This window comes from Macrotis lagotis, chromosome X (genome assembly GCF_037893015.1).
Source record: "Macrotis lagotis isolate mMagLag1 chromosome X, bilby.v1.9.chrom.fasta, whole genome shotgun sequence".
NCBI lineage: Eukaryota > Metazoa > Chordata > Mammalia > Peramelemorphia > Peramelidae > Macrotis > Macrotis lagotis.
Window position 1 is genome coordinate 184,972,161 of NC_133666.1, and position 12,608 is coordinate 184,984,768.

General features: G+C 32.4%; 1 protein-coding gene across 3 annotated transcripts in view; it reads right to left on the bottom strand.

Annotated features, from left to right (window-relative positions):
* GNE (glucosamine (UDP-N-acetyl)-2-epimerase/N-acetylmannosamine kinase) overlaps positions 1-12,608 on the bottom strand; it is a 98,977-nt gene that overhangs the window by 44,514 nt on the left and 41,855 nt on the right. For all 3 annotated transcript variants that reach the window (XM_074203738.1, XM_074203740.1, XM_074203739.1), the window contains exons 2-5: positions 9,987-10,189; positions 8,143-8,594; positions 5,828-5,980; positions 3,702-3,914 (exon numbers count right to left, since the gene is read on the bottom strand). In XM_074203738.1, coding sequence (XP_074059839.1) covers positions 3,702-3,914; positions 5,828-5,980; positions 8,143-8,594; positions 9,987-10,189 — 1,021 coding nt within the window. The remainder of the gene's footprint in view (positions 1-3,701; positions 3,915-5,827; positions 5,981-8,142; positions 8,595-9,986; positions 10,190-12,608) is intronic.

Consider the following 12,608-nt stretch of genomic DNA (forward strand, 5'->3'; position numbering starts at 1 on the left):
AAGTCAAAGACACTTCTGAAGTTTTTTATTAGTTTTTTAATCAATCAGTGAAAATCTCTCCTTCCCATTCACCACCACCCCACAGAATAAGATGTAAAATCCCTATTAAAAAAAATATATATATAAATAAAATCCAGCAAAACAAATAATCTGCATTGATCATATTTTAAAAAACTATGTCTCATTCTTCACTCTCTATCAGGAGGTGGGCAGCATGCTTCTTAATTTCTGGAATTGGTCATTATTCTGATCAGAGTCTCTAAATCTTTCAAGTTGTTTGCCTTTACGATGTTGTCATATAAATTGTTCTCTCCTTATTCTGCTCAGTTTACATTGAATCAGTTCATACAAATCTTCCCAGTTTCTCTGAAACTATCTTTTATAATGATAAATTTTCTTACAGAAAATTAGAATTCCATCACATTTATATACTGTTAATTTGTTTAATCATTCACCAATATATGGGCACCTCCCTAGTTTTCTTTGCCAATGCAAAAAGTTTTAAATACTTTTGTATATCCTTACTGTTTGTTTTTACTTAGAATTAATCCATTCCGGGGCAGCTAGGTGGCAGTGGAGGCCCTGGAATCAGGAGTACCTGAGTTCAAATCTGACCTCAGACACTTAATTACCTAGCTGTGTGGCCTTGGGCAAGCCACTTAACCCCATTTGCCTTGAAAAAAACTTAAAAAAAGAATTAATCCATCCCTTAATCTACCTTCCCTCTAATTTTCCCCTCCTTCCCTTTCCCCCCATTTTTCCATTAAGTGAAATGGTACCCAACTGGATGCCTGGAAGGATACGGATGCCTCCACAAGAAATAGGACACTAAAAAATAAAGGATGAATTTGTAGAGAAAAGAATCTGTCTTGCATTTGTTGAATTTAAGATGCCTAAGGTACCAAAGCCAGATGAAGTATCTAAATAGGCAGTTGGAAATCATATTTGTGACTTGTCTGCATAGAGTTAACAGTTGATTAGATGATCAAGAAAGTATAGAGAAAGGAGAATATAAAGTTCTGGACTTCACCCACACATAAAGATCTGGAAAAGGATACCAATCCTGCAAATAGAGGAGCAAGTCAGAGAAATACCAAAAGAATCCGGGGGAAAAAAATTGTCATGAAAACTCAGGGAGAAAGGGGTTTTCTAAGAATGAAGGATGCTAAACTGCCAAATGTTTCAATATAGTCCTTTTTTTAATTGATGAATTCAGTACATGAAAATTCAAAGAGATAATTGTCAAGTTTGATTTTTCTCTCTATTAGAGAATAAAACTAAAGTAATATAGTCATAATAATAACTAACATTTTACATAGCACTTTGGGGTTTACAAGTTATCTCATTTGATTCTCACAATAACCCTGTGAGGTAGTTGCTGTTATTATCCCCATTTTGCAGATGAGGAAACTGAGGCTAAGAAAGGTTAAATGACCCTGGGGTTATAACAATAGTATCTGAGGTAGAATTCCATTTTAGGTCTTCCTGACTCTATATCCAGTGTTCTATATACCACTAAGCTATTTTTTCTTTCTTTTTGTCAGGATAAGAGACCACACTATGTGTTTTCTTGTTTTGTTTTAGGGTTTCTTTAGAACGCAAGTGGGATTAAATGACTTGCCCAGGGTAACACAATTTATAAGTGTCTCAGATTAAATTTGAACTCAGGTCCTCCTGATTTCAGAGTCTGGGCTCTATCCAGAGCTGCCCATTTGTTTTTTGTTGTTTTTAACAAAGTGATTTTTTCCCCTGAATTAAAATACAGCCTGTGAGGTCATTTGGTTCAACATCTCATTTTTTTTAAGAGAGAAATTTTATTTTCATACATACACACAATAAATACTCAAACACACTTCCCCCTACAACATACACTCCTCAAAATACTTAAGCTGTTAACAGAAAAAAGGTAGATATCTTCTTGCCATAGTATGTTATTTATATAACTTTTATTTTATCAGAGTTTTGATGCTTCTCAATGTCACATCTATAATTTTTCTCATTCTGCCTCAACAATTGTTTTTGGAGAATCTATTGACCACTTCAGGGATTTTCTAACATTAGTTCAATGCCACCAAAGCTTAATATTCATGAGCTTGAATTCTTCCTTCAGTGATCTTTTTCTCAATGTTCTAGATCTTCCTTTTTTCTTACATTAAATCTAAATAAAAAAAATTTAAAAAAATCTAAATCATTCTTATAAAAGTACATTAGTTGTGTTCTTGTTCTTTTCTTAGAGATTTCTCCTCACTTTCTTTTTTGCCTTTCTCTTTTTTGTTTATATATTTGATCTTTTAGGTTTCTCCTAAGGTGTTTCCTATGAGAACTTTTTTCCTTTCTCCTCTTTGGTTATTTTTTTTTTTAGGTGGTACAGGGGAGTTGGACTTAATCATGATCACTCACTTTTTTCATCTCACTGAAAGTACTGAATAAACAATTTTGGAAAGGAAGTCTGTTATTACATATGGCTAGACAAATCTATTACATTATGCATTTTATACGTGTAGTATTATTGAGACTTTGCCTAATAATTATGAACATAAGTTACCAAATTTGTTAAGCATCCTAATTCATCTTATTATAAAATTCAAAAATGCCATTGAGTTTAATAATTGTGGGTAATCTCTTTTAGCTCTGGGAAATGAAGGTGTGTAATTCAAACATACTTTGGTAGTTTAATTTCATTCAAATCTGTTGGCACTAAAAATTATAATAAACTGTGGAACCTAGGTAGTATAGTGGATAGAGAGCACTGACCCTCGAGAAGAGCTGAATTCAAATTTGACCTCAGACACCTGACATTTTCTACTAGCTGTGTGATCCTAGGCAAGGCACTTAACTCCAACTGCTCTGCCTCCCCCCCCCTTCAATTATAATAAACTGAAATTTTGATTAAAAAATGACAAAAAATAAACATAGATGAAAATAACATGAATTTACTAATAGTCAAATAGTAATCATATATACTTCAGGAAACTTTTGGTATAGATATACTCTAAAATGGAGAGATAACTGATCAATGTTTTAAATTACTTCTGCTTATACCTATCATTAGACAGTACAATACTGCAAAATGAAAATACAATACTGCAAAAATTACTTCTGCATATACCTAGCATTAGACAGTACAATACTATTAGTTTGGGGCAGGCAGATGGCCGAGTGAATAGAGCACCATCCCTGGAATCAGGAGGACCTGAGTTCAAATCCAGCCTCAGACTAATAATTGCCTAGCTGTGTGACCCTGGGCAAGTCACTTAACCCCATTGCCTTAAATAAATAAAATTTAAAAAAAAAAACAGTTCCATGGGAACTATGTTTCTGGCTGGCCAAAATTCAGACTACAAAAAGTATAAAATGGTCTTCATGAAGACCTGAAATAATAATAGATATAAAGTAGAGCTGCAGACTAGAGTGGAGTAGGGGTTAATGGGAGAGGAGATGGAGAGAACTAGGCTACAATCCTGAAGAGAAGGAGAAGTAATGTTGGGTAATGCTGATATAACACTAGTGGTAGGAAAAATAGGTTCCTATCTAAAACATGATTTTGATAAAAGCTTAGTTATACTATACTAATGAGATCAAATGCTACCAGAAAAAGGCAAAGTTACTGGGGATAAAGTGAAGAAAGGAGAGGAGAAGGGAAGGTAAATAGAAATATCTGTCTAAAACTGATTTTGTAAAAACATCAAAGCAGAGATTACCTGTCTCTCTTCCAATCTGTCGTGTTCCTAGATTGATTACAGGAGTACCAAATGCTCCCACTTCTCGTACCCCACAACTGCTATTGCCAATCATACATCCAGCATGAGCTACAAGTTGTATAAACTGGTCAAATGGTACATGTTTAACTGCTCGGAAATTGGGGTGATGCTCAACACCCTTCTTCCTCATCACTCGAACCATCTCTTTGCTTCCTATGAAAAATAAAAGTTTCCTATTAAAAATTAAATATTAATTTGTTCAAGAGCTCTTTTCATTAAAAAATGTTTTTCACTTAATCCAATCTTACCATGTGAAAGCTACATTTCTGTTATTAATAAAGTTATTGATTTTTTCAAGAAAATCAATACCTTAATTATATTTTTTAACAACTAATTAATCTAGACTAAGCATATAAATAAAAGGAACCTGGATTTTTCAAACAGAAAACAAAATAGAAAATATTCTTTTATAATAATATTTTATAAGTCCTTAGATGGACTAAAAATAAATGAGTGTGTGTGTGTGTGTGTGTGTGTGTGTGTGTGTGTATATATATATATATATATATATATATATATATATATATATATATATGTATATATATATTTAATATCTTCCGGCCCATAAGTTTAGGGTTATTCTCTGAGGGAATTCATACTTGAACTCCATGGAAAAAAGGTTTATGTATCAGTGGTATATTTCTTTGTTTAAAGATACAACTCAAGAAAGTTAGTGTCTCTAAGCCTTTGGTACAGTATTGAACCATAGAATTTCAGAGCTAAAAATGACAGTAGACATAACCTTGGTTCAATTACCCTCATTTTTACAAATGAACTGATGACTAGAACATAAGCATCATAATATTTCATTCTTTCCACTCCTCACCACTCTGTCCTTATTTTGAGAAATGATATTAATGTATTTAATGGAAAATTAGCAGTTTAAAAGTGATTTTAATTTTTTCTTTTCTTTTTGGACTAAACATACTATAATGTACAATGTATTAAACATTGGCATAGTTATCCTCCCAAGTGAAGAAATAATCAAAGCAGCTCGACAAACATTCTCTAATTTATATACTAATGGAGAGTTTCCCAGCACAATGAGAAGTCAAGTGACTTATCTAGGGATCACAAAGCCAATCTATGTCACAGATTCAACTTAAACCCAGATGTCCCCAAGGCCAGTTGTTCATTCATTATGCCTCACTAAAATTCAGTCTTGGGGTCAACATTTTTCCAAAGTTAAATCTCTAAGTATGTCAGTTTCAAATATCAATGAACAAAAACATGATTTAATAGCCAATATAATAGTATGCCTGTCTCTGTAAAGTGAAATACAATTGTATCTTTAAAAGATTACATAAATAACAAAAACAAAGTACTACCTGTCTCGCATCTAAAACCAGTGTGGGAGGGGGTGTCCCTAATTTCATTTTTATTTTTTTAACATCAAACAACCTACTTTTAATTTCCTTTTAACAGTAAAAAAAATTTGAGGGGGAAAGGAGTCTTTATTTAGTTGATATTATGATACCATGCCCGCCATGTTTCCCAGAGTCTAGAAAGCCTGAATCAGATTATTCAACTAAATTCAGTACTTTAGAGGTATAACTGTATTGCAAAGCTCAAACGAAATAATGAAAGTAAAACACTTTCCAAACCTTAAAGGTTTTAAATGAATGCCAGTTATTACTACTTTCATTACTAAAGTCACCAGGCCTCTAGCTTGGTGATGACTTCATGCCCTGAGCATTCCGCTGCACTCCTGCTGAGTTCAGACAATGTTTAGAGAGCAATACAGTTAGCTGATAAATGTTAACAAAGGTTCTCTGAGGGTACACACATATTTCTATGTACATATATTTAGGTTCATATTAAAAGTTTAAGAATAACTCTGGTAAGCTATGTAGAGCTGGCTCCAGCACAACCCTGGCCAAACCAGTAGGATTTTACCTTTTTCCAAGAAAGAGAGGATGGATGCTTCTTTAGTTTTATTGACAAAACAAACAATTATAAATAGCTGTATTTCTTGCATTTTTCCCTTACTACTTGGCAAGAGACTTTAATATAATGTGGCTTCAGATAATAGCAAAGACAGGAATCAAAAGGTAAGGTTAAATTACCTGCATCAATATTTGGAAATAGAATTAGTGTCCTTTTGTTAAATGAGATAAGTGCATCCAATGTTAATTCAAACATTTTTATAGAATGTTTAATATCAGTAGTCACAGGATGCTGTAGTGCTACTATGTAATCTTTTGGTTTTACATCATCACCTGTGTAGAGAGAATCAAATCACATAGTTAAATTAACTGAAAGGTTAGATTAAAAAAATAAAACTTTTGGGGCGGCTAGGTGGCATAGTGGGTAAAGCACCGGCCTTGGAGTCAGGAGTACCTGGGTTCAAATCCAGTCTCAGACACTTAATAATTACCTAGCTGTGTGGCCTTGGGCAAACCACTCAAAAAACCTAAAAAAAAAAAAAACCTTTCTAAAGCAAAAATTAGAATATTTATACCTTAAAAATCAAGTCTGAAAATTAGTTTCATTTTGATACTTCATAAGTTCCAAAAAGGTACTTAAATTAGAAAAATTAAAATTAAATTGTAAATAATTGATAAAAAACCAATCACACCAAACATAGAAATTAAATAGCTAACAGTTTTTAAAAGTTCAAAAAAACCGTGTTGTATGTTTATTATGATTTCAAATACTACAAAACTCCTAGGGATTACAATAAGGAAAAATGTTCATTAACATGTTCTCAATAAACATTAAAATCACAATAATACATTATCTTTAAAACTAAAGCTGGGAAAGCAAAAATTAAAAAATGTCAAACAAATATTTAACATAGTGAAGTTTTGTCATAACATAACTGATGATAATTCAAAATATGATTAGGTTTTTCAGCTCCTACTCAAGGAAATCTATTGTTTGAAATACCAGAATTATCTCACTATTCTCTTTTTCCCTTCTAACAAATTCTCCTCAAAATGAGCAATATTATGCCCAAGGACAATAAGACTTTAGAGTTCTTTCTTAAAATATTTACATTATAGAAACCCACAAAGGCTATTTATAGCATAATTTTGTATTATATTGTAAATAAAGAAAATGAACTATGATACAGAATAAAATATCTTATTGAATAAACTGGTAATTCCTTGTAAATTCATTAAATAATAAGACTTAAGCTCATTGTGAATAGTAATTATTTCATTCTTTGTACTAGCATCCCTAGTGCCTAGCAGAGTGATTCTATATATAATAGATGTTTAATAAATACTTTGTGATTAAGAGTAATCAATATTATATATACATTATATTTATCTAAAGATCATATATTGACTTTAGACTGGTACTCTATTAGTTTCTAAAAGGATATATTAGTTTCTAAAAGAGTATATTACAGAAAGGAGCGAAAGAAACCAAATAAATTTGAAATCAGGAACTAAGTAAAAAAGTAAAAAAAAAGAAAGATCTAAAACATACAACCTTTGGTTGTAGTTAAGAGCAATCAATTTAATACATTTGAAATAAAAACAATGTCCTACTTGGAATCATTAAAGACAGTATGAAACCATTTAAATGGATATTGAAAGATAATGATGAAATGATAAATAAGTACCTTAACTGTAATAAAAACAAGAATCATAATGTCTACTGCAAACTTATGATCAAAATGAAATAGAAAAAAATAGAAAATTTTCAAGAATCTAAAATTTGTGATTATATCTCCAGCATTATGCAAATATAAAAAGCTGCCCTGAGTATAGTTACTTACCTATCCCTGAGGTTAGTTATCTTATAAAATGAGAAGGTTCAGTTCCTTCAGATGTTATTGTGGCATGAATAAAAATCTTTTTTTTAGCATAACCTTTTCTTTGATTCCAAACTCAAATGATCTTCTGATAATTAATTTTATTTCTTGATTAGCTCTACCTATCAGGAAAGGGATGTGCTGAACAGATGACTATTGCTGATTATTTTCTCTAGATATATTGCAGTAAGTTTGTAAATTAGTCTTCTGGTTTATAAGTTATGAAATGGAATTTATATTTTAACTGAATAATAAAAACCAAATTAGCATTGTATTTCAAAGTTTTACAAAATTTGAAAAGAAATCAAATAACCTTCACATTGTGTAACTATATATAAAATAAAAAATATCTAAAAATCTCATAAATCGTGGATAGGACTAGGAGATGAATGTTTTTGGTGATGTTAACAAAATTTAGGGTCCTTGATGATCTGGTTAATTGTGTTACCCATAAAGGTTACACTGGAACCAAAACACCAATCCCAAGGTAAAAATTTACCTCTGTATCTTTCATAAATTATTGACATGGTGGAGCAGCCAAAGATATTCATACGTACCCAACATTTTCTAATAGAATAAAATGAACAACATATTCATATTTTGTGTAATACATACCTAACCACATACGAATAATACTCATGTAGTCTTTATTCTTGGCTGAAAGGAGTTTATCATATGAAGGGCAGCCTGCCAAAAGGATGCGATCATGGTCTTCACACATAGATATCAAATGTTGTTCTGCATTTCTGGTGCAGCACACATGATAATGAGCCAATTTGGTTATAGCATGTCTAATAGAGTCATCTATGGTCCCACTTACTTCTCCACCTTCAATATGAAGAATACGAATATTCATCAAGGCAGCAGATGTAGCCACAGCCAGGGCATCAAATCTATCACCATGAACAATCATTATGTCAGGTTTCAAACGATTAAGGACATCTGGTAGCTTTACTAATGCAAGACCTACTGACTCCACCATGGCTGCCTCATCTTCACCCCTAACTATGGTATGTAGCCTTGTATTAATGTCAAAATCATCTTGTTCAATCATACGATATGTGTTTCTAGATAGGAGAGAAAGAAAGAATCCATTAGAACATTTATTTGAATTAAAGCAATATTAATACATGAAAAAAGCAATCTAGTGACAATCTGAGTCAGATAAACACTTATTAAGAAAGCATAATCTTTGAAAATTTAAATTTGAGCCCTAGAATCAAGAAACAGGATTCCTAAGTCCTAATTGTTTATAAAAATGTAAACTTCTGGTTGACAGAGCTGATGATTCTCAGTGCAACACAGAAATATTTCATATTGAAAGAATATCGTTTTAATGAAATATTAATTTTAATGAAAATTCCGGTTTTAAGAAAAGAAAGTGACTATGTGGCCCATAATTTCAATTTGGTCCCATGGTCTCTCTGTCAGCAGCAGAAATGCTGTCAGTTTTCTATTTAATAACCAAACCAATTTAATATTTTTCAGTCTTCCATTATTGAAGCAGGTGGCTAAGAAAAATGCATAGATTATTCTCCTGGATGTCTCTTTTCCATCAAATTTCCTCTGATACTCACTTTGTCCTTCATGCTACCTCATTTCAAAGTTGATTCTTTTCTCTAGGCAAACAGAACTTATTTCACATGAAATTTTTTCACATGAAAAATTTAACCCCTCTCAAATTTCTTCTTGGTTCCTGAAGTATTTTCTTATTTTAAAATGTCAATGCCGTATTTTCAATAAAGTAATTTAAAACAAAACAAACAGAATAAAATTATTACTATAATCTGCATTTTACTTTCTAACAATGATGGAAGTTTAGAATTTACTAAACACTAGTTTAATCCACCAGAGAGCATTAAATGACACATATATAGAATTCAAAGACCAAATTTATTTTAAGTGTATTTGTCAAAAGACAACTGTTATCTTTCTATCTTTTCAAAGATTTTTCCCTAAACTTCTTTCTCCTTTTGTATTCCCTTCAAATATGGGTCAAAATTATGAACCATACCTAATTAATAAATGTTAACAATATTGTATTTTACTCTCTAATATATGAACTGGATTAAAAAAACTTGTCATTATGCAATATTAAGTTAATATTATCCTCTGTATTCAAAGTAATTTTCAGAATACAATTATCATAAGGGCATTAGTAATTATTAATAAGTGTCATTGTTTTAAAATGAAATTTAACTTCTCAGGCTTCAGTTTTTTCATCTATAAAATGAGGGTCTTGGACTGGATAACCTCAGAAGCCCCTTTCAGTTCTATGGACTTGTCATAAAGCATTACGTTAACAATATAACCTATATTCAAATCGAAATAGTATTTCATTTTCACAATACAATTATCAAAAGACAATATGTCATTAATAAGTAAAACACAGTTTTAAGATCTAGTTTAATATGCACTTTCCTCTAACTACATAAAATAAGGTAAAGCTTCTACCTTACCCATAGTCATCTATTAGATGTGATCCAAGTACTACCACATCAAGTTCAAAGAATTGAGGCTCTGCCTTAATGCCAAACATGATAGGGGCAAGTTTTGAGTAGTCAGCTCGATTGCAAGTGGCAACACAAACTCGGAGTTTTCGGTTGTTCCCATTCTTCTCCATGATTTTTTTCCGTTTTGAAAGATTCTCAAAATAGAGTTCCTAAATTTGTAGAAAATAAATGTTAACATTATCTTTCATACAGACCAATTTTGTTCAATATTTCAACAGAAATATGCTTATCAGAAACTTTTTACAAACCTAGCAAATATTAAATATTGCCTAGAATAATTACTGCTCTGTGGTTTCACTAAAGACACAAATTATAAATGTCAGTATAACTCAATGTTCAAAAAGGAATTGTCTAAATTGTAATTAAAGGAACATACACAAATTTAAATATTTACAGCTAGATTTTTAAAAAGTTTTTAATATGCCAAAGGATTATGAGATGGGATCCACAAAGTAGGGAACAGAGACTAAAATACAACCAACACTTCGCAGCCCTGATGCAAGTGATGGAATTTACAGGTACTTCACTCACCATCACCTACCTATTTATCCTTGCTTGATATTCATCCCCCCCCAAAAAAGAATAATGAAAGCCAACATTTACACAGCACTTTAAAATTTGCATAAAATTTTATCTACATTATCTAATTTGATTCTCACAACAACCCTATGAGTCAGATATTTAAGCATAAACTTATTGCTAAAGCTCTTCCAATATAGTTCAAAGGAGTTTCTCCCTATAGTTCAAATCTTCTACCCTGGAATTAACTCTTACCCCCCCCCATAAATAAATGAATAAACAAACAAACAAACAAATAAAAACACAATGCATGGGGCAGCTAGGTGGCGCAGTGGATATAGCACCAGCCCTGGAGTCAGGAGTACCTGGGTTCAAATCTGGTCTCAGACACTTAATAATTACCTAGTTGTGTGGCCTTGGGCAAGCCACTTAACCCCATTTGCCTTGGAAAAAACCTAAAAAAACAAACAAACAAACAAAAACCACAATGCAGTAAGATTAAACACAACTGGCTCATAGGTATATGTAGTATAGGTATACAGTCTCCTAGAGTTCCTCCCCCCATATGTGGTTATGCATTTATTCTATGATTTTGTGATCTCCATTTTACAGAAGAGGAAAATAAGGCTAACAGATATTGTTAAAGTGGAAATGCTAGGCAGAAAGCAAGTAGTTAAATTCTGTGTCTTTCTATAGTAGACTCATCATGAGCTATGCTGGCTTTGTTATTCTGAGAAATAGTGTTTTTGTAATATTCCTTGCTACTTTCTCTGAGAAACAGTCCTGAGAAAAGTCCTCCTTTATGCCAGATTTTGAACTGATAACAGCCATATGTGTACTCTGTCTCTCAACTACTACTGGGAGGATCCCACAAGGAGTGGGAAACAGAGGCAGAAGCCGAACATGGTAACTGTTAGTGTTTTGTTTCCCCAAATGAGCCTTTGCTACTTCTGAATACCCTGACATAATCCTCTTCACTACACCTGCACTGACCCCTATACCTTTCCTAGCATGTAGTCATGCCCTTTACCCCTATATAAATTCTAGCTTTTCCCTCTGCTAGCTGCTTATTCATTAGGAAGAAAGCCCACATGCAATAACCTTGTACTTGCAAAATAAAACTTTGTATTTGTCCCTTATCACTCTGAACTCTGAGTGAAATTCTTTCACTATTCAAACCCTAACTCAACATCAGTGCCCAAACTGCATCACTGTTAAGTATCTTGTCTCCCTGATGTCATGGTCCTCTTCAAAGAAATGACAAACAACAGTCTGACTGCCTTACCTATTATTACCTATTAGTTTTCCTCAAAAGTTGGATGATGCTGAGTGAAGTGAGCAGAAGAACATTGTACACATTAACAGCAATGTTGTGAGATAAATCAACTATGGTAGACTCTCAGCAGTTCAGTGATCAACCACAATCCTAAGAGACCTGTTATGGAAAATGCCATCCACATCCAGAGAAAAACCTAAGAAGTCTGAATGCAGACCAAAGCAAACTATGTTCACTTTTAAAAACTTTTTTGTTCTTTCTTCCTTGTGTTTTTTCTTCCCCTTAAGTCTAATTCTTCTTTCACATCACACATGTTGTATGGCAGTGTGTGTGTGGGGGGAAGGTGGTAGAAAAATGTCAAACTCAGGAGCTTGCAAAAAGATAAATGGTGAAAACTATCTTTTCATGTAATTGGAAAAAATAAAAAAAAATTTAAATTTAAAAAAGAAAGAAAAGTTGGATTTTGTATGATGATATTTACTTCCTCCACTAATGACATACTCAAATGTTTCATTATGTGGTCTAGGGGGATGCTGATAAGCTCTTATAAAAACAATGTGAAGAGAATGCAAGCTTTGTCAAGGGTAACCAAATTGAAATGGATCAGACCTACCAACTGTGTCTGTCATCCAAGCACCTGTATAGCTAAGGTCAGAAAGTCTTATTTTAAAAGGTTTGCTAAAATTAATTAAGACATAGTTACTAAAGCAAAGGGTAGGGATCGAGATTGGAACTGGAGCAAAGACATTACAAATGTGTGATTTATTTGGTAT